The 22442-nt window shown below is 36.9% G+C and overlaps 1 protein-coding gene across 2 annotated transcripts; it reads left to right on the forward strand.

Moving 5' to 3' along the window:
- The first annotated feature begins 258 nt into the window (after nucleotides 1-258).
- On the forward strand, nucleotides 259-14310 carry LOC113064078 (RAS guanyl-releasing protein 2-like). Of its 2 annotated transcripts, XM_026234619.1 has the most exons (17): nucleotides 259-634; nucleotides 864-1004; nucleotides 1458-1560; nucleotides 1812-1868; nucleotides 4243-4374; nucleotides 6551-6692; nucleotides 6801-6974; nucleotides 8021-8137; nucleotides 8425-8706; nucleotides 9067-9147; nucleotides 9424-9531; nucleotides 10846-10961; nucleotides 11076-11217; nucleotides 12299-12335; nucleotides 12420-12581; nucleotides 13302-13361; nucleotides 13491-14310. In XM_026234619.1, the coding sequence occupies exons 2-16, from the start codon at nucleotides 935-937 to the stop codon at nucleotides 13355-13357; spliced, it is 1779 nt and encodes a 592-aa protein (XP_026090404.1). In that variant the 5' UTR covers nucleotides 259-634; nucleotides 864-934; the 3' UTR covers nucleotides 13358-13361; nucleotides 13491-14310. The 2 variants fall into 2 exon arrangements, with proteins under 2 accessions (XP_026090404.1, XP_026090403.1); XM_026234618.1 differs by having other exon boundaries at nucleotides 260-634; nucleotides 13302-14310.
- Nucleotides 14311-22442: the final 8132 nt, after the last annotated feature.

Raw genomic sequence — 22442 nt, forward strand, 5'->3', positions numbered from 1 at the left:
AATGTGACACTATGTGGCCGCTGAGGGGAGCCAACACAACTGTTCAGTTTCACACTGTTCACACTCTCAGCAGTGTGCATTGTGGATGCTCTGATTTACCATATGAAAAAAAGTCACATACACAGTTATCACAAATTAGGCAATATTTCATTTCAATTTTTTGTTTTAATTAATTCTTAAATTGTTTTCTATTAGATAGATCGAACAAGATAGCATAAGAAAAAAATTAATCAAGAAATGTTCTCTGAAAACATGTCTTAATATCTAATGCAGTTTTGGTTCCCAACTAAGATAATGTTTGTCTTTACATATTTTTTTCAGACATGTTTCAGAAGTTACAGGAGCCAAGCATTGTTTTTAATATTTTTCCCTCACCCCGTGTCCTCCACCCCTTTTTTGTTGTGAATGTGAAAAGAAAAAAAAACATCTCGAAACATTATGAACAGGAAATGCAACAGCTGTAAGTTTCTTAACTGACAGGAAGCTGAGTCTACAGGCAGCTGTACTCGGAGTGAACCCCAACGAGGCCCTCTGTGGCTTTCAGTCCATTTACTGAAGCCCTGCGTTCATTAGCACTTCTGTTTTCAAAGACCCTCAGTGATCACTGTTTGTCCATTGATGCCAGATTCAGCGGGTGAGTTCCTTTGAAAATGTATTTCTAAGGCTTATTTTTTCTTCTACTCTCGTTTGAGAATGCACCTTGTTTTCCTCTGGATGAGCCTTGTCCACCGTATTATCCATGTTTGACCAGGATTTGTCTGCTTTTGATGGAAATGAAAAAGCAGTGGCACCTCTCACATCTAAACCATTCTCTGCTTTATTGATTCTGTTTCCTTTGTTGCACATGGCGTTGCCTGAAAAAGAGGGGGATCAAAGAGAGAGTGGAAAATTAAGTGGGGGGCAAAGGAGGGGGAGAACAGTGAAGTAGAAAGGGATGGAGAGCGTTTCATCGGATCAGCCAGCCAGTGTGGATGAGCTGGTGGAAGCCTGCATCAAAGCCTTTGGTCAGTGGTCATATTTGCTTCTTCTTCCTCTTGTGTAAACACTCTGTTCAGCCAGTCGGATCAAAACTGGCTTATGTTTCTATTTCTCAATATTCTTCGAAGCTCTCCAGTATTTCTCATGTTAATTTCTCGTGCCCAGGGGTGTTCAATCGTTTTCAAGCCAATTCAACCCCCTGGTGGACAGAGAAATAGAGCAGGGACCCCTTATACTATAAAATTGAGTGTTGTATTTTAGGCCTGCATGGCCTATATTCGTTTAGTAAAATATAAATTTGTTTTACATAATATGTTATGATGCTTTCATTGCAAAGCCATTTTAAAATGTTATATATATGAGAATAGACAATCACAAGCTGGTAATATTATATTAGTATATTAAATGAAAACAATATGCTAATGGATTCATGTTAATTAATGTGCAAATGTCTGTATGGTTTGCTGTCTTCCTCGCAGACAATGAAGGCGTTCTGAAGGAGGCGTCGCTCGTGCGATTGTTTCTCACCATGCATCCCTGGTACCTGTCATCCAGTGACCTAGCTAAGAAACTTCTGCACAAGTATCCTCCTTCAGCGGACGTGTCACATTATACTTTCTCAGAACTCTGTATTTCAACTAGCATTAATGTCAAATGCCAGAAAAGAAATACAAGTCCTTGTACATTTAGTTTCGGAGGTGACAGGTCAACTTTTACTTCGCTAGAGATTGAGCACTTGGGTGGGGTTTGTCATTTATAGAGAGAGCTGTTTCCATCACTCTCCTAACTGTCGATGATAGTTATACAATTGAGCTTCCTTGACAGTATTACAGATCGCAGGAACAGGACTGTTCTGCAAATCGCCAGTCTCAAATCTGTCACCTTGTCAAGTAGGTTAAAAACCCATTTGTTCACCTTTTTTTTATTTTTTTTTATTTTTATATCTATACATATACTGTAAGGTTAAAGCATGAAGACACCAAATGTTTGGCTATTTCACATAAACCTAATAGTGTGTACATGAAATCAAGCACAGTACACAGCCGTAGTTCATAATATACAAACTTTTTAATAGAGTGGCACATACCTTTTTTTATTATCACAATAGCTCTCTGAAGGGCTTTAAATGGGATTTGCATGTGACTGTTAACCTGGTGTTATCATATTTTTACATATATACATATCTTTCACTGCTTTTAACCCTGTGTTTAAAAACAAAAAATCAGTGTAAACCAGTGAGGTTTTAGATTAAAACAAAGTCTATTTTGGGCATCCAATACCAAGTCCTGTCTACCTGGATAGGGAAATCTGGAAATCTTAAAAACTGTCTGCCACACTCATATTTAAAGGGATAACTCACCCCAAAATGTTAATAAGAATTTTGGTAAGCAAATGCTGTCTGAAGCCATTGATGTCCATAGTGGTTTTTTGTTTGTTTGTTTTAGCTACTGTCAACTGTTTGGTTGCCAACATGAGTGAACTTTCCCTTTTAATAAAATATTTCAAATCAGAAACAACATCTAACATGAACGTTCTCATTAACGTTCGGTATGGTTAAAAACGCTTTTATTTCAGGCTGGACCAGCCAATGAACTTGTGCAGTCTTTAGTTTCTAACTGTTTTTATTTGAATAGCTCTTACCCCACGAAATATTTATGGACAGTGAAGTCAAAAAAAAAAAAAAAATTGAGGTGCTGTAATTTATTAATTTTTTTGTTAGGATAGGACAGTATTGTAGACATGAAGTGAAGTGGGATAGAGATGGGGAGACGGGATCGGGAAAGGTCTGTGAGCTGGGACTCGAACTCGCGACGCCCGTAGCACAACTGTGCTTTATGTCATTGCACTGAATGTGCGCTGTAATTAGTTAAAGTATTTAAGAGAAAATATGTGGCAGAACAGTTATGGGCACACTTTATTTTAGGGTCCAATTCTCACTATTAACTAACAATTAACTATTACTTTTGCCCTTATTTGCTGCTTATTAATAGTTTATAAGGTAGTTGTTAAGTTTAGGGTATTAGGTAGGATTATGGATGTCATGCATTATATGTACTTTATAAGCACTAATAAACAGCCAATATGTTAGTAATAGACATGCTAATAAGCAACTAGTTATTAGTGTGAATTGGACCATATTCTAAAGTGTTACCAGTGTAACATACAACATGTTAAGCAGAAGGAAAAGGCCGTTTAACGGTCCAAAAAGTCAAACCATTATTTAAGCACACTTCATGTGTTCACCCAATCAGTGATACTGACATTCACAGCTTGCTTGTGACTCTGTGATTTAAAACGTGCTGCGTAAGTTAAAATAAGTTCAGAATAAAGTGTCTCAAGACCTTTGTGGATTTTTCCACTTCACTGTCCCGCTTCTTGTTTTTAAACACCAAATGTGTTCTGTGTGATGCTAACAGCTTCCACATTTCCTTAGGGTTCATTTGAGCAGAACTTGATTTTGCATTTAAGAATGGAAGATGCAGGGCAGTAGGATGAATAAAACGTGCTGAAAAAGGTGTTGAGACTTCATTGGCACATTATTCAATTGCAGTGTCAAAGTGAGATGCTGCAAAAGACTTGATATGTAAGCCTAGTGTTCAACGATGTACAGTACATGTAGTGTCAACCCGATCTCACGGCAATTCGTACATTTTTCACAAGGTGGCTTATTCGTACGTATTTTGTTGCCAAATCATACGTATTTTACGAGTTGCACAATTCGTATGAATTTGTACGAATGACCTACACCTAACCCCGCCCCTAAACCTATCCGTCACTAGGGTTTAGACCAATCGTATAAAATCGTACGAGTGAGGTCGGACAAATTTGGACGAATAAGCCACCTCGTAAAATACGCACTAATTGGCCGTGAGATAGCATTGGTAGTGCATATTAACATAAAAATAAAAATAAAAAAAACAGCAAAAAGTGATATGTGTGAAAGCCCCCTTAAGGAGAACTCTCTAATGCTAATAGTTTTGAAATGTATGCATTTATGCAGACCTATTTCACGCTCAAAAGCATCCCTGGCTGTGGTGTCCACATACTATCTGGCCATGCAGTGCATATCTCTTGTAAAGATATGGATGTTCTTTGTCATAAGGCAGCTGGGTTGTATCACAGAGGTGTATTGTGAATTCACATAAAACAGCTGAGGCAAGACTATTCACCAAAAATGCTTGTCTTCCTGATGTCTTGCCTATTTCATGCACAGCTACACTGTGTCATAACTCTCTCTGTTTTTCATCTCTCTTTCTCTGTCAGGTACTGGATATCTGAGTTCCCAGCTGAGTTTGACCTGAACCCCGCGCTGGCTGAGCAGATCCGCGGTCTGAAAGAGCGACTGGAGCAGAATGGAGATGTGAGGCGTAGTCTGCTCATCGACATAGACAGCATGTGAGTCACAGGGGCACAGCACTCTCCCAAACTGCTGCTCCTTTGATACGGAGAATGTGGAGGGATAGTGCACTGAACGTCACAAACAAGCCGCATGTCTGAGACACTCAAACAGCTAGAAGATCTAAGGTCAATGAGAAATAAGAATGCCAAAGATTATGGAAAAGTCTAGTTAAAAACAAATGACAAGAACTTGGTATAAAGTACTATTTGTATTTGTGATTTCATATTTTATACATGAGTGTGCAGACCAGGTATATATATTACACATACATTATATTCAACATTTTATAAATATATATATATATATACAGTCGTGGCCAAAAATATTAGCCCCCTTGGTAAATATGATCAAAGAAGGCTGTGAAAATTCATCTGCATTGTTAATCCTTTTGATCTTTTATTTTAAAAAAAACGGGTCCTTTCATTGGATAATAAGAATTTAAAATGGGGGGAAATATCATTACGAAATAAATGTTTTTCTCTAATACACGTTGGCCACAATTATTGGCACCCTTTTATTTAATACTTTTTGAAACCTCCATTTGCCAGTTTAACAGCTCTAAATGTTCTCCTATAATGCCTGATGAGGTTAGAGAACACCTGACAAGAGATCAGAGACCATTCCTTCATCCAGAATCAGAACCCTCTAGATTCCCCTCTTCTCTTCAGTTCACTCCTCTCATTTTCTATAGGGTTCAGGTCAGAGGACTGGAATGGCTATAGCAGAAGCTTGGTGTTGTGCCCAGTGACCCATTTCTGATTACTGTACGGTTGGAAGATCTAAACATGGCCCATTATAAGATTTCTAACAGAGTAAGACAATTACTGATATTTTATCTGTTAGTATTTGATATAATCAAAGATGCCATGTATCTAAACAAGATGTCCAGGACCTCCAGCAGAAATATAGCCCCACAACATCAAAAATACAGCAGTATATTTCATTGTACACATGGGGTACTTTTTATCCCTGTGTTCACCAAACCCATCTTGAGTGTTTGCTGCTAAAACTAATTTTTAGTTTCATCTGATCATAGAAGCCAGTCCCATTTGAAGTTCCAGTCGTGTCTGATAACTGAGTATGCTGGAGATTGTTTTTGGATGAGCTAGGAGAATTTTTCTTGAAGCCCTCCCAAACAACATGTGGTGATGTAGGTGCTGTTTGACCTTTTTTTTTTTTTTTCTGAACCCGAGACTCAACTATTTTTTTGCAATTCTCCAGCTGTGATCCTTGGAGAGTCTTCAGCAACTCAAACTCTCCTTCTCACCACCTATTAGGGTGATATAGACACACGTCTTCTTCCAGGCAGTTTCATACCATTTTATGTTGATTGGAAATTCTTAATTATTGCCCTGATGGTGGAAATGGGAATTTTCACTGCTCTAACTCTTTTCTTAAAGCCACTTCACTAAATTGTGAAGCTCAATTATCTTTTGCTGCCCATCAGAAGTATATTCTTTGGTTTTTCTCATTTTGATGGATGATTTAGGGAATTTGGGCTTTGTTTTCCCTCCTCTTTATATTTCTGTGAAACAGGAAGCCATGGCTGTATAATTTCATGTTTATAATCACGCTGGAGTGCTCAAAATTGTGAATATGAATGGGAATATACTTCAGAGTTATTTTACTCATAAGAATTTCTAGGAGTGCCAATAACTGTGTCCAACGAGTATTTGAAAAAAATTCATAATGAAAGTTCCCCCCATTTTAAATTCTTATTATCCAGTGAAAAGATACATTTTTGTGATTTTTTTTTATTTTTATAAAAGATCAAAAGGATTAACAATGCAGATGAATTTTCACAGTCTTCTTTGATCATATTTATCAAGGGGGAATATAACTTTGGCCACAACTGCATGTATGTATATATATATATATATATATATATATATATATATATATATATATATATATATATATATATATATATATATATATATATATATATATATATATATATATATATATATATATATGATTTCAAAGCCTTTTAAAGAAGTGTATTTAACATATTGTATACATTTTTTAATGCCCGTTTGTGTATATAAAACTCAATTTTCTTTTTTATTAAAGTTAAATTGAATATGTTTGTTTAAAAATCTGTACAAATCAATATGATGTCTAAGCATAGTGGACAAGGAACAGAAATTGTCTTGTTTGTTTTGCCTATAGTCCATCATATGAGTGGCGACGTCAGTTGGATGAAACGGTCCAGAAGAAACGCAAGACCTCTCTTCTTTTTGACCACCTGGACGCTTCCACCCTGGCTGAACACCTAACTTATATGGAGTACAAATCGTTTTGCAAAATTCTGGTAAATCTCTGAATTTATAGATGCAGTATTAGTCATGTCTTTGTGCTCGTAATAGCATGATCTCAAATCTGAGTTTATACGGCAAATGAAAGATCTGTTCCCCCTCAGTTCCAGGACTACCACAGTTTCGTGATGCACGGCTGCACGGTGGATAATCCCATTCTGGAGCGTTTCATTACTCTGTTTAACAGTGTTTCCCAGTGGATCCAGATCATGGTTCTCAGTAAGCCTACAGCTAAGCAGAGAGCCACTGTCATCAGTGAATTCATCAAAGTGGCCCAGGTTAATCCAACTCGCTCGCTCGCTAATCTGATTACAGCAGGGTCCAAAACTCTCAGACCACATTGAAGATCTGGGGATTCAGAATCTAACCTGAAAAATAGAGAATGTATTAGGATTTCGAAATTGATATGTATATTCATATATATATATATATATATATATATATATATATATATATATATATATATATATATATATATATATATATATATATATATATATATGAATTAAGCAATTTTATATGAAATAAGCAATTATGTAAGCTCATGATAAAAGGCCAGATGTTTATTATTATTATATATTGTAACGATATGAACTTCTTAATCATCGGGAAGAAGGAGGCGGGAACCGGCGCACAATCAAAAATCATTTTAATATTTGAAAATAAACACAACAGCGCGTCAGCCCCTCACGGCGACTGACGCGCACAAATAAAAGCCAAAACATAAAATAATGTCCCAGGCCTGGTCCTCTCTCGTCCTTCACTATAGTCGCTCCAGTTTTATATCCTTCCATCTCGTACGTGGGACTCGATACTGGCGGTGGGGCGCAGGTGTAGCTCATCTCCAATCACTACACCTGGCCTCACTCCTCGTTCCCACGCCTCTCGGCCCCGCCCCACTCGCCACATATATATATATATATATATATATATATATAGAGAGAGAGAGAGAGAGAGAGAGAGGTGGGGGGGGGGGGTGAATTTAGATGTTCTTTGATAATGCTTTCATTAAAGCCAAAGGCATTCGTACATATTATACATATTAAACTGTAACATATATAAAACAATATATATAAAATATATACAAAATATATACACATATTTAAAAGGTCAGATCTTCTTGCAACTTTTCATCTCAATTTTCAATTAAATTATGACATGATTATTCTGATAACAAAAAAAAAAAAAACAATTTATTAATTAATAAAAAAAGGTTTAAGGTTACTTTAAGGTCTGGTCTTATAGTATCGTACTGTGTGTATGTGTGTGTGTGTGTGTGTGTGTGTGTGTGTGTGTGTGTGTGTGTGTGTGTGTGTGTGTGCAGAGGCTACTGCAGCTGCAGAACTTCAACACACTGATGGCTGTAGTGGGTGGGCTCAGCAATAGTTCCATTGCTAGACTCAAGGATACGCAGGCGCTCATCGGCAGCGAGACACGCAAGGTGAGGACTGCCACACCTCCAATACTGGCAAGAAAAACAAACAGCTGTAACACTCCAACTCTGGCTATGAGAGATAAGATTCTTAAAGTCCACTTTTCAGTAGGTGGATTGAGAGCCATTTTCAAACTCTCTGCACAGAAATATCAATACTCAAGTCAAGTGCTCTGTTATCAGGCAACCAAACATGAGCAGAAATATCTTGTACCCATGTTCTGTAAAAATCCCCTTTCCTCATAATTCGGCTGCACCGGGCTTGATCCTAATCAATGTTCTCTGCATTTAATCAGGTGTTTGATGGATTGGTGGAGCTGGTCACCTCCTCTGGGAACTACAGTCGCTACCGCCAGCGTTTCTCGGAATGTTCGGGATTCCGCTTCCCCATCCTTGGGGTGCATTTGAAGGACCTGATTGCCGTCCATGTGGCCCTGCCTGATTGGCTTGACCCAGAGAAGACTAGGGTCAACCTAACCAAGACCCATCAATTGTACGCCATCCTGGAAGAGCTGGCGCTCATTCAAAGCACCCCACCCAGTATAGAAGCCAATTCAGACCTGCTGAATCTACTTATAGTGAGTCTATTAAACAAAGGAACAGGTTTGCTGTGATTCTTCAGAAATCATTCATTCTAATATGCTGATTGGTGTTTTTTTTTTGGGAGGGGGTGGGGGGGGGGGGTCAGGATTCTTTGATGAATTAAAAAAAAAAAAACATTTGCATTTTTTTTTATTACTTATTTTATTTCATTTAAATATATACAATTATTTGTATAATCTTATAAGGAAATAAATATAATTTAAATATTTTTTTAGATTCCTTTACATTTCCATGTAAATTAATAGTAAAATGAGTGACATGGAAGTTGGATTTATCAAATCCATGTTCATTTCCAATTATTGTTCATGATTTACATTTATTCTGTTCCTGTCCAGGTGTCCTTGGACCAGTACCACTCAGAGGACGAGATATATCAGCTGTCTCTACAGAGGGAGCCTCGCAGTATTAAACTACCAGTGAGTCACCCCACCAACATATCAACTGCTCAGATAGCAAATCAGTGGTCGCGATGAGGTAGAAACCACCAATTACAACCACTCATGACACAATTTGACAGATTAATTTTCCCATGTTGCCTGCATAATCCACTTATGTAGACTTGCAGCTGGGAGCCTGAACCACTACTCTGTAATTATTCTGTTCAACCAATGGACAGCAGTCATTTATCCATATCTGCTGGTGCCTTATTTTCACTTGCTAAGTGTATACGCCATTGATTTCTGGCCTTTTAGAGTTCCAGCTCAAAGTCACAGTCTCCTCTAATAGAACAGTGGGCATCTTCAGTCAAACCTAAAGCGGATCCAGCCATCATCAACAAGCACATTGAAAAAATGGTGGAGGTATGTGACCCGCACTACTTTCAATCAATTTATCTTTTTTTCTGAATAATTTGGTTTTCAAATAAACGAATTGTTGCAAATAGTATTCTTTAGGGATAAAATGAAGTAAGCCGGTCATTATTATAATAAATACAGCAATGATTTGTTGCATGTTCTAGACAGACTGCCAGTTTGTGTTTTCAGTGACTCTTTCTGTTGGTTTCAATTGCAACAAATTACTTTCTTTATGAGCTAGTAAATGAATCATTAACTCAGTTGATGCTTTCGAACACTCTTATTCATTCAGTAGTTAAACAATTGACTGAGACATTGAATCATTCAATCAACTGATTCATTTGAAAACACTAATTAAATCAGGAAACAGGTGACTGTCCTCATGAATGGTCATTAAATCTTTCATCAGCCTATTTGTTCATTTAAAAAAAAAAAGCAGTGTTTTTGAGCAAATTGACTGAGTCATTGAATCATTCACTCAACTGATTCATTTGGGGAAAAAAACTGACCTTATGAGTGAGTCATTAAATCTTTCACTCAACTTATTTGTTAAAAAACACTGATTTATTAAAAAAACAAGTGACTGACCTTATGAGTTAGACATTGAATCATTCACTCAAAAGATGTGTCCATTTAAAAGAAGAAATGAAGCAGGGTTTCTTAACAAATCAATGGAGTCATTGAATCATTGAAATGGTTTGTTTGATAAAAACTAAATGAATCTGGAATGAAACAAGTGAGTGTCCTAACGAGTGAGTCATTAAATCTTTCACTCAACTTATTTGTTCAAAAACACTGATTTATAAAAAAATAAAAAACAAGTGACTGACCTTATGAGTTAGACATTGAATCATTCACTCAATTGATTTATTAAAAAAAAAAAATAAGCAGTGTTTTTGAGCAAATCGACTGAGTCATTGAATTATTCATTCAACTAATTCATTCAAAAACTGATTCATATAGAATTTAAACAAGTGACCTTCATTTAATCATTCATTCAACCAATTTCTTCAAAAACAAAAAAGGAACATGACTTGGACACATGAAACCACTTTATTCTGCTTTTTGTTTGCAAATATATTAATTACTGGAAGAAGAAAAAAATCCCAATATGTGTCAAAAAAGTAAGTTACATTCTAACTTCTTGTTTATGCACTGGCTGATTTAAAACAAATATCATTTCCACTATCGTGCCATTGAGCTGAACAAATAATAATCAACAATGTGATATTGCAGAAGTTTGACAAGTTATTCCAGAGAGGCTTGTAATAAGTTAACTCGTGGTTAAAGAGAACTAATTGGAGGATGTCTTACTTTCAGTCAGTCTTCCGAAATTTTGACACCGATGGTGATGGCTACATTTCCCAAGGAGAGTTCGAGATCATCAGAAGGAATTTCCCTTACCTTGGCAAGTTTGATGAACTGGACCAAAACCAGTGGGTTCATCAAGACATCTGTCCAGTGTAACTGGACTAATTCTTTTCCCCCATTTGTCAAAGTCTACAGTACAGTAAAATTCCCATCTTCCTCTTTCTCATTTTCACTCCCAGGGACTGTAAAATTAGCCGGGAGGAGATGATTGAGTACTTCACAAAGGCGAGCTCCTTACAGAACTGTAAGATGGGTTTTGTTCACACGTTTACAGAGGCGAGCAGCGTGAAGCCTTCATTGTGTCGGCACTGCTCTCATTTGGTGAGTGCATGATTTATTTGGGCCTCAAACTCTTTATCTTCATCTCCAACGGGATGGAAGCCCACACATGAGATGAAATAAGATCTTTTCCGCGTCATGAGAAACAGACATCCAGATCTGTGTTTATTTCACAAAGCACAGATGCACATAATGCCTATTTTATTACCACTCGGAAGCATATCGTATTTATGGCTTGCGCTCGTTCATATTTGTCTCCGCTGTCAGATGTTTATGGTGCCTGTGCTGTTTTGGGTGCGAGTGCAGCAGGGTTTGGTTTAAGGATGTGTCTGTGGGAAAGATGTTTGTGATGTTTGTGAACAGTATGTTCACAGTTGGTAGCTGGGTGGAGATAGTAACCACTTCCTATTTTCGAATTTCCCGTCAGGGCCCACCACACAGCACAGAACCTGTTTTCTATTTTCTTCAGAGTTTTGGTTGAACTTGACAAGCTCTTTCCATAAAATCTATAAATTACACTTATTCTATGTTTTTTTTTTCCTTTTTTAATGCTTTTCACTACTTAAAGAAATAAGTGGTATTTAGTAAAATGTTGAATATTATATGCTTACTCACATGAAATATAGATATGACATTTATGCAATTAAACAAGAAATAAAGAAATAACTTCAAAAACTAAATTAAATGCACTACATAAACTTGAAAGTTTGGGGTCATTAAGTTTTTTTTAATTATTATTTAATGCTTTTTTATATAATATTTTAATACTTTAATACTTAAAGAATGCATTGACTTGATCAAAACAGTGACAGTAAAGACATTTCTAATGTTACAGAAGATTAAAACTTATGTTCATCAAGGAATCCTTGAATAAACATGTAATAAAAAATATATATTCAAAAATATTACTGGATTTTGGATTGTGTGTGTTTAAAAATCCACCCCAAACTTTCAGACAGTAATGTAAATGTATTAAACCTTCTGTACATTCCAATTATCCATAAGAGTCATATAGTTCCAATTCAAATGATATCTCAAATAATGAGCTAAACTAAAGCACCCAAAATCCATTTCTCATATATTCTGTCATTGTGGTTTATTTATTGTATGCTAATTCTTACAGATATGGGGATTTTACAAACAGCGATACAAATGCAAAGGTATGAAAGCAAATGTAGAATGCTTCCCTCTTATCTGTTTCTTGTGTAAAAGCGGCATTGTGACCCTCCCGTGTGTTTTTTCAGTGTGTGGGGTGAGCTGTCATAAAGACTGCTGCAGTCGTTTGGCCATCGAGTGCCGCAGGCGGGCACAGAGCATCAGTTGTCACAATGACGTTTCCTTTAAGGCAACACGCTCTTTCAGCTTTCCGCCGCCCTCCAGGACAGAGTCGATAGCAGAGTCCCCGGGTAAATGCACACACACAAGTGTACTTGAACACAAAACACACACACCATACACTAGCTATAGAACCCAACACCTACACTTGTGGGGTCCAACATTAAAATCGTATTTCAACTTAAATAAAATGAAAATGTTAATAATTTAAATTTATTTCCAATGACCCCTTTATTTAGCTTAAAATTAAATTAATTTTTTTTGTTCAATTCATATATGTGTGTGTGTGTGTGTGTGCGTGTGTGTGTTCTTTCTGAATAAAATATATTTTTATTATACAAATATTTTTTTATTATTTTTTTATTAAATATATATTATTTTATTTTATTAGAAAATGCACATTTTATTAGGAAATGCAAAATATAACTATACTGCACTTATTGGTAATATTCTACAAAGAATACTCAAAATATTTAATTAATACAATAATTAATTAGAATAATCAACACAATTTTAATGTAAATGTACATGCATTGTCATGGCCTTACAATAATAATAAAATATTGTAAAAATATGCTTTGTCAAGTGGAATGTAATTGTTATTGAAAATTATTTATTAGAATTAGAAAAAGAAATGTTAACTATTTTTACTAGTGGTCTTTATCCCTATCCTGTCTAGTATACATACAAGTCTTAGCACTATTCATCTTTTGAAGAGTAAACAATGATAATAACTCGCAGTGACTTGAGTGACTCTTTCCCAGCCTTTCATTATGTCTTTACCTCCACAGTCATCACAGACGGCTCTCAGGAGGAACAGGATGAGGTTTTGGATGTCCACCTTTGACTGGGTTCGAAAAGTAGATGTATATTGCCAACACATTCACCTCGTGGTTTAGAGCCTCTCCATTAAGTCCTTCTCATGAACAGAGATCCATCACCTGGCATTAGATACGTTCCTCTCCTCTCTATTTCCATAGGAACATCCTGGAGCGAATCCAGAAGCAAGCGCAGCAGCAGTGACAGAGCTGCACTGTTCTCCAGAGCTGTGTGTGTGTGTGTGTGTGTGTGTGTGTGTGTTCATGCGTTTGTTGTCCAAGGTGATCCATTCTCTTGAACTCTTCTATACTTTAATCTCTCATGGGTTTTTGGTCTGAAAATAGCACATGGATTTCAAACAAAAAGCACCAGTTAAGTCGCAACAAATATTTGAAGAGGTTATACATATTTTTACTATTTTAGTTTTTCCTCAAAGTTCACTTCTGATGTAGGTAAATTTAGTTTTTCATGACCCTTTTTTTATCCTCTCAGTAGAAGTAGAAATAAATGATGGATGAAATGGGACTAAAACAACCAATTACAATGTGTAATCTGTCACCTATGCATACATGATCAAGAAGTAAAAAATAAATACAAATTTTACATTGTATAATTTATGACCATGATCAATGTGCAATGGTGCAATTTTTTTTTTTTTGAAATTACAATGATATTTTAATTAGGAGTCCTGTAGTTGCATGATTTCATTGATCTTTTTAATTCTCGTCTGAATTATGAATAGAAGAGAAGGTCAAATGAATGACATGTTGCAGACACTATTGTGCCTTGTCCATCTCTAATCACAGGCTTCAATGTCTCACCAACAGAAGGCGCTGTTGTCCTAAACTGAGAAATCTATTTGAGAAGTTCTTGTGCTGCCTCATTTGCTTTCTGTTTTTATGTGTGTGTTCTCTCTATTATGCAGATGAATCGTTTGTTTTTCTGATGCTGTATAATAAATAGAACATTTAATCAAATGGATATATTCCGCTGCCTGCTTGTCATTATTTTTAGAGGCAGAGAGGATTATTATTACTGTATGTGACAAACTCGGATGGATGTTGCAGAGGAAACAGTCTTATTGACATATTTCCTGTCTAGACAAACAGCTGTATGCTGAACACAGGAGTGCAGAGAAAAGAATAACAGTTTAAAGATTTCCTTTTCTGCTCACTTGGAGAGCAGAAATTGCTATTGTTCATGAACTGTAGCCAGCGGTGTGGGCGGGGCTTAAAGCACTGCCATTTAAGCTACATTATGTGCTCAAGACTTCCATTAGCATCTTATGTGAGAAGTCTAGTGGCCTGTCAAGACGTTCTTATTTTCATTTACAGACTATAAAAATCCTGTATATTTTATGCTAAAATGGAATACAGTAGGTTGCCACAAATTCACTGAAAAAAATGAGGTGATGTCAAAATGTGACCCTAAAGTTCTTGACATTATGGGAGGCATTGTGTTGCCTGTTTATTCATATAAACATAATTGGTCATGAGTATCAACCTACTATTTTTTTTAACCTTAAAATATACTGAGAATTCCTATAAGCATGTGGGGGAAAAAAGCAATACTAAAATAATGCAATAAATATTAACTAAACTATTTGAAAGGTAATGTTAAACGTATATGTAACTAAATTTAAATAAAATAAAAACAAAAGTGATGGACTGTTCAGGGAGCATCTTTTTACAGTTTTTATTTTTATTAGAAAATGAATAAAATACTTTTTATTATAATGTACATGTTTGTATTTTTTTACATTATACAGTTAATCAAATTAAATGTAATTCAAATGTTTTTACTCAAAATGTTATGATGATGACAATTTTATCTGTAATAATGTATTAAAAAATAAACTACACATTATGTATAAATATATATACACATACATACATACATGCATATATATATATATATATATATATATATATATATATATATATATATATATATATATATACACATACATACATAAATATAGTAATTTTTATAAAATAATGCAAGAAAAATATATACATATATAACTTTAATAAATAAAATAACATAAAAAGTAAAAAAAAAGTGCCTTGTTTTTTCCTTTACAAATAGCATACAATATATTTTCTACTTACAAATAAAACACATAAAAATAATTTAGTTGAATATTATCCATTGTAATAATAATAATTTCTTTTAAAAAAATCTCTGTATTTCCGAGTAAAACTACACGCATTGTCTCTAAATCTACTTCTTCTTTTTTCAGTGATATGGTAAAGTAACTTACAGTCAATAGGTTTCACTTTTCATTCATTCTTTTTTTTTTTTAATTCAGGACATTTTGACCCTGTAGCTGCCATGTGGACTGTAAATGCAGGCTTCAATGAATGCATCTTATCACTTTGTGAACAAGCAAGACGATACTATAACCCCACACCAGTTCGAATATCAATATATTCTTCTATTTCTGGAGGATTTTTGTAAGCGAGTAGGGAGAAAGAAACCACAGCAGAGGTCAGGGATGGCGCTGGTCTCCTGAGAATCCCCGAGCGCCTCTGATAGTTACACCTGATACAGAGCAGCTAGAGCATCTGCATGGAGCTCCTCACTCTGTGTTATAACATCAGCATGCTTAAGGGAATTATCCACAGCTTCGTTTTAATAATCAACTCTTTAATTACAGACAAGAGAAGAAAGCCGGACATTGTGGTCCATTTTACTAATGTTCAATATGAAAGCGCCGCTCCACGAGATGCTTAGGTGCTCCCACAGGCCTCAAACACACACACACACACACACACATAGAGAAACACCGTCTCTCTCTTTATCAGCATACTGGATCAACACCATGGGACTGAAATTAACATTCATTAGTGGTTGCTCTGGGAAGAGTATATTTACAGGAGTGCATTATTACATGTGTGTGTGCACTGCACAACATGTTCCCCCACCAGTAGGTTTTCCAGCACAGTTCCGTCCTTCACCGGCTCCGTCCTGCTTTGCGTCAGTCGTCTGCCATCTGATGTCTTTGAGAGCCGCTTATTTACTGAGTCGTCCCACAGCAAGTCTTCATAATGACATCAGATTCGGCTGTAAGATCGGCCGTGTCCAGATAACTCCCTCCGTTTGTGTTCATTCAGTCATTGACCTTCATGAACGCAAATGAGTTTATATCTGCGATGGAAATTGCGCTGTGATAAAATGAAAGGCCTTGATTGAGGTCAGAGGAGGGAATGAAAAGTTAAAGAGTCACTGAGATGAAGACGAGCCTGTCAGAAAAGATAGTTGGAGCTTTATGTCATGCTCCGTTCTGGGCCAGTCACTTCACTGACATTGAAAAGAAGTCATCATTGCTGGCCCAATTGTAATTTGTGCTATCCTAATCTGAACCTCTCAGTATACAGACCTTTCTCATGCTTATAGGAAAACACTGCTCATGCTAAAATGATAAAGTTACTATTGTGAAACCATTAGGTTCCCCTTCGAATTGGGTCAAAGTTCACACTAGTGACCTATACGGTATGTAGAATGCTGTATAATAAAGACTTTGGCAGGCAACTTACAAAACCTATAGAAAGCAAAGCTACAAGGACATTGTAGTTTGTTCAAAGATAAAAATTGTCAGAATTTTTCAGCCCAGCTTTGTTCAGAAATTCTTGTTCTCTCTCTTTACCCCCCACCCCACCGCTCTCTTTCTTTATTTTTCTCGAACACAGTAGGACCCCAATGAATTTTTACTTGCCACACCTAACATTCCTTATTTCTCTAGTATTACATTTTAGGCACTTCATTGGTGTGGACCACGAGAGGGAAACAAAGGCCCGCCGAGTGACGTTGCTGTCGAAGAAGACAGGACAAGGTCTTACAAAAAGCTCATGAACTTTGAGTGGTATTTAGTAAGCTGAAGTCACATGTTCTGCAACTAGATGTTCATGTCGAGTCATAGCATTGGGTTCTGTTCAGTCCAGTCTCGCTGGTGAAGTGTCATTAATAATGCTTTGATAAAAATCCTAATGCTTAAAGCCATCTCTTGTCCGAGCAATTTGTGTTCAATAGTTTTAAGTTGTATTTAATTTTAAAATGTACGTAATCATTAGCTTCTAGCAGTGTTACAATGTTAAGATGCCATTCTACAGTACTTTAAGACATTTTACAGTAATAAAGAGCCTATTAAATTACAGTAGGAATTCTAATATAACTGTAATAACAGCTTGTATTTTTCTACGGCATGGTACTGTAATATTTTTACAGTAATAAACTGCAGATTACAGTAGGTACACTGTAGAAAAACAGCTTTATGCCAGCAAATGTAGCTGCCAGTAGTTTACTGTCATTTAACAGTTTTTTTTTTTTTTTGTTACAGTGAGGATATATTATTTATTTATTATTTTATGAGTTGTATAACATTTATACTACAAAACAATATAGGGATCAAAGGCTGTCAAGCTCCAATAGATGAAAAACGCTACCATAAAAATAGTCCCTACAACTTTATTGCAAATCTTTGGAAGTGATTTGGTTATGAACCAATGATGAATGGTGTTTGGCTTAATAATGCCCCCGATTTTGAATATGCACAAGCACAAATGATCAGTTGATAACACTGATTCTTTGCATAGCACAGTACTAATGAATGGCTTAAAAAGACTAACATAGTGTTTTATAGTTTGTTTGTGATTTTATTGCACATAACTTTTTTTTCTATGGAAGAAAAAGTCAAACCAGTTTATAATGTCATGAGGTAAATGATGATTACATTTTCCTTTTATTTATTTATTATATTATATTTGATGACAATGGCGGCTAATACCAAGTTGTCCGCGTTTTAATGTAGCAACAAAACCTGTATTACGGGATTCTAGCCAAAGTATTACCTTTTTTGCAAGGGGTGAGAAATTCCTAGTACTGATATTCCAGAAGAATTATTACAGATTTGCAGAGCTCATGAGCTAGCAAATGATTTTATTATACAGTCAATTTAACGACAGGAACCATTTTACTCATTTCAGGAAGTGGTTGGTGTGCCTATTTGAACTTCAGAGCCGCAGAAGAAGCCTAACAAACTTCATCAAACAGTCATCCAGAACAGAACAAAGTCATTATCATTACCGTCCGTAATCACTTACGACACTCAGCGTTTGATCCAGAGCTTCAGAACCACTTTGAAGATGAAGCTCCACAATGGAAGCCATCCAGTATATTCAATCAGCTGAGGCCGCCCGTCCGTTCTGGCACACGATCAATACGGCTGACACAAGACACTCTTCGCTGCATGTGTAATGCCTGTAAGAGGGGCAGGGATGTGTGGGCAGGAAACACTGCGGTTCTGATTGACAGGGTTGGAGATTGGATCTACAGTACTCACACCATCTTCCCTCTCACTCTCTCTCTCTCTCCATCCCTTATCTGTTCACGCCACTTTGCAGTTTTAAATCCCAATCTCAACGTTTTCATTTCATTTCTGCCTTCCCCCACTCCTCTCGGCACCCACCGCCTCACCTCCTCTCTTTCCCGCTGTTCACTATGACTTGTTTTCCCCCGTCGTTCCTGTGGCGAGACACAGCTAATGCATTTGTTTATATCCTTCCTCTTCCACAAATAGAAACTATTACAGTGGAGTCGGACGCCAGCGGTGGGCGTGAGGGTGCATGGCTGATTTTAGTTCTCTGCTCATTCCGGCTGCATTAGCGTGCCATGGTGGAGGGGTCTATAAATATGGCAGTCGTGGCTGGTGTTCATGTAAACCCAGCGTCGCTAAACAGAACCAGGCTGTGCTTTGGCCGATTCGGGCTCTGAAGTTTCCCTCTCAATGTCGGGGCGTATAAAGGAGCTTTACGTCCAAGAGTGCTCAATGCTTTATTAGGGTCCTCTCCATTAACCGGGGCAATTGAGCGGAATTCACAAGCCTGGAGGAGAAGGACGGAGAGTTGAAGGAGTATGTGCAGCTGCAGAGAGTAATGAGATAGTAATTAAATCAAGTTATGACTGGCCAGGGTTCAGCTGAAAGGGTTATATTGGGTAACCGGGGCCGGCGAGTGTGGGCATTCATGCATGCTGGCCTGTGGGTGAACACGTCTTACCTGGGCATGTGGAAGAAAGATTTGAAGAAGATTTGAAGAATTGCTCCCTCGGGAATCTACGGCTATGATGTGTCGTGGGTGGAGCTGATGGCTGTAATTTGTACTAAATGGCAGTGAGCTGATAGAAAAGAATGATGTGTAGAAGTCATGATCATTAGATGGAAATTTACGCGTGCACACACACACACACACATTGCTGTGTTGCTGGCACCAGCAGGCACAGAGGATGCATGACAGCGTCGGTGCAGGTGTGCAATCAGTCTGTAATGGGGATATGCAAAATGTTCAAGTAGTCTTAACCTTTTTGTTTTGCCGAAAAATACAGAAAAATAATGAAAACTCAGTACAATGCATTAGATACGCAGGATTCCTTCCTTTTGTTAAAAACATCAACAATGAAGTCGCCTTTATTTTTAAAGTGCTTGATGAATGAAAGCAGCTTTTTAAAGCTAATTTATATTAATTTAATATTTTTTTTACATTATTACTGTATATGTTTCAATAATGCAAACAATAATGAGGACAATAATAAAGTCAAATTTTCAGTTAGAGTCAGTTCATTGTTGATTCAGTGATTTAATCATTCAGCTCAGTTCTGTTCTCATCCAATAGAGTCTGTGCCGTTAAATCAAAAAGTTACAAGAAGGACGGAAGAAAAAGTTGATGGAAAATTGAACTCAAAAAGGAAAATCTGCCGCTCACCCTCATGACATCTAAGATTTAAATGAGTTTGTTTCTTCATCTGAAAAGACTTGTAGCATCACATCATTTGCATTCCAATGGATGCTCTGCAGTCAATGGGTGCCGTCAGAATAAGAGTCCAAACAGCTGTTAAAAACAATAATGCATAAGTAATCCACATGACTCCAGTCCATCATTAATGTCATCAATCAACCTTAAATATAAAAAAGTTGGCCTATTATAAAAATGGCATAGCCTGCTATTTGTTTGACATTCCATTTATCCAGAGGCATTCTGATTAAACACACGACTTAATCAGAAAACATTTAAAACATATCTCACTATTGTTTTTTCTTTGAAAGTGATCGTAAATGATTTACATATCATAAAAACTGAATGAAAACTGATTGGAAATGTCATCTTGAGACACATATTTTGTACTAATCTAAACTGGACTGCCATTTTTAAAATGCAGCGCTCAAAATCAGAACTGAGTTTGGAAAATAGCATACTACCATAGTATTTTTAGTATTTCTGATAAATGTAAAGAAATAGTAAGAGTAGTTTGCCAGTATACTTTCCAGAATTCAACCAGCACTTTCTGTCCACACAGAACGTGGAAATGGAAATCACAAATGCCAATCAAAACTCCTCTTTCGGTCTGTTTGCTTTCACAAAAACTAAGAAATGCTTATTTTGATTTTTTTGTCAACCTTGAGAGATTTGTCATATAATATTTTATAATCTTCCACAATTGGTCACTACAAATGCATGCTTGATGATTAATATGCAATGAGAGCCTACTTTAGTCCAATGACATTATAGTGAGGGCACGGCTACCTGACATTATGCCAAATAAACAAATCAAGTGTAAGACCAAACAAAAAAATAAATCAATCAATCAAATAATAATGAATATAATGTATAATAAACATATTTTAAAAAGTACAAACTGATAAAATAATCAACCTTACTAATAGACTCACAGGTTGTTTGTCCACCATTGTGCCCTCTATAACCAAATACCTGCAGCACCAGGACATTTTCTTTCACTTGAAGCTATAAACTCAACATTTTACGACTAAACTCATTTGCATACATGTAAACAGAGATTCCAACACACACCATTACACATACACACCACTCTGACATCTCATTACCCCAACATGAACACGCATGCATGTGTGCCATACATCATGCAACTCGCACACCCCGGTAGCCAACAGCACACTGTAACCGCAGCAGCTAAATGTCATGGGGCAGATAACAGGCTAAATTAGCATAAGAGAAGAGCCGCCGGGCCATGACGGCGGTCATACCCGGCGCTGACCTCTGTGATTGACAGCTGAGCGAGGGTGCAATGAGAGGTGAGAAAGATAGTTCCACTGGGGCTTGAAGGTGTATTTACTGTCATTCACCATCATTCTTTTGGGCACTTCAGAATCGACACCGAGATGTCTTCTATGGCAGATTGGTGTCATCGTCATGCAAAATAGCAAGATTGAATGTTAAGACAGCGTTACAGGTGTGACTTGAAAAAGACAACTTATCCTGGTGTGTGATGGCACATTGGTGTAGTAACCTTGCGGTTGACCTCTAAGCGCTTCCGCCCTCATGAGACGTCTAAGATGGAGCGATCGCTTTCGGAATAATCTTTGTAGGAAGTGTAATTAATAGCAGTAATTATAGAGGTGTGATAAGACTCACAAAAGCAGCCTTGACTATCCCGTTATACTTCGCTAACTGTACATGAGTGATATGATATAAACTGAATTCTCTGAGCCCAGTCTGAATTTGGGACGCCATAGCCTTCTTTTGTCACGAAGGCTGACACATATCTTTTAAGACAATATCTTGTGTTGTCAAAGCTATCGTCGCATCTCTCAATACCGTCAACTCTGCATAACTTCACAGCTTTTGTGGTTTAGAAGAGTGTTAGGGTGAGAAAAAAAGAATCAGTGTGTCATTGTTGGCCTCATCCTCGTGTGTGTAAAATTTGCAGAATCCTGCCACAGGTCTAATAGACTTGTCTTAAGGGGGTGTTTTAACAGGTGAGAAATGGCAGGTTGGAGGGAATGGCGACAGAACGTTTGACTCCGTATACCCGAGAGAGAGAGAGAGAGAAAGACAAAGAAAGAGAGGCAGCAATGCGGGGGCGTTGAAAAAGGTGAATAATGAAGTCAGTCACTTCACTGTATGACTGTAATGGGGGTTAGAAAGAGATTGTGCTATTTGTGTGTGCACAAGAGACTGTGAATGAGCGCATATGGATCATCGCATGTGTTTTTGTGTGTCAAACAAAGGAAGCAGATAGATAAACTGACTGGGAAGACAAAGACAGGCAGTAAAACTGAAGCTGAGATGGAGATTTTTATG

Source organism: Carassius auratus, chromosome 46 (genome assembly GCF_003368295.1).
Source record: "Carassius auratus strain Wakin chromosome 46, ASM336829v1, whole genome shotgun sequence".
NCBI classification, from domain to species: Eukaryota; Metazoa; Chordata; class Actinopteri; order Cypriniformes; family Cyprinidae; genus Carassius; species Carassius auratus.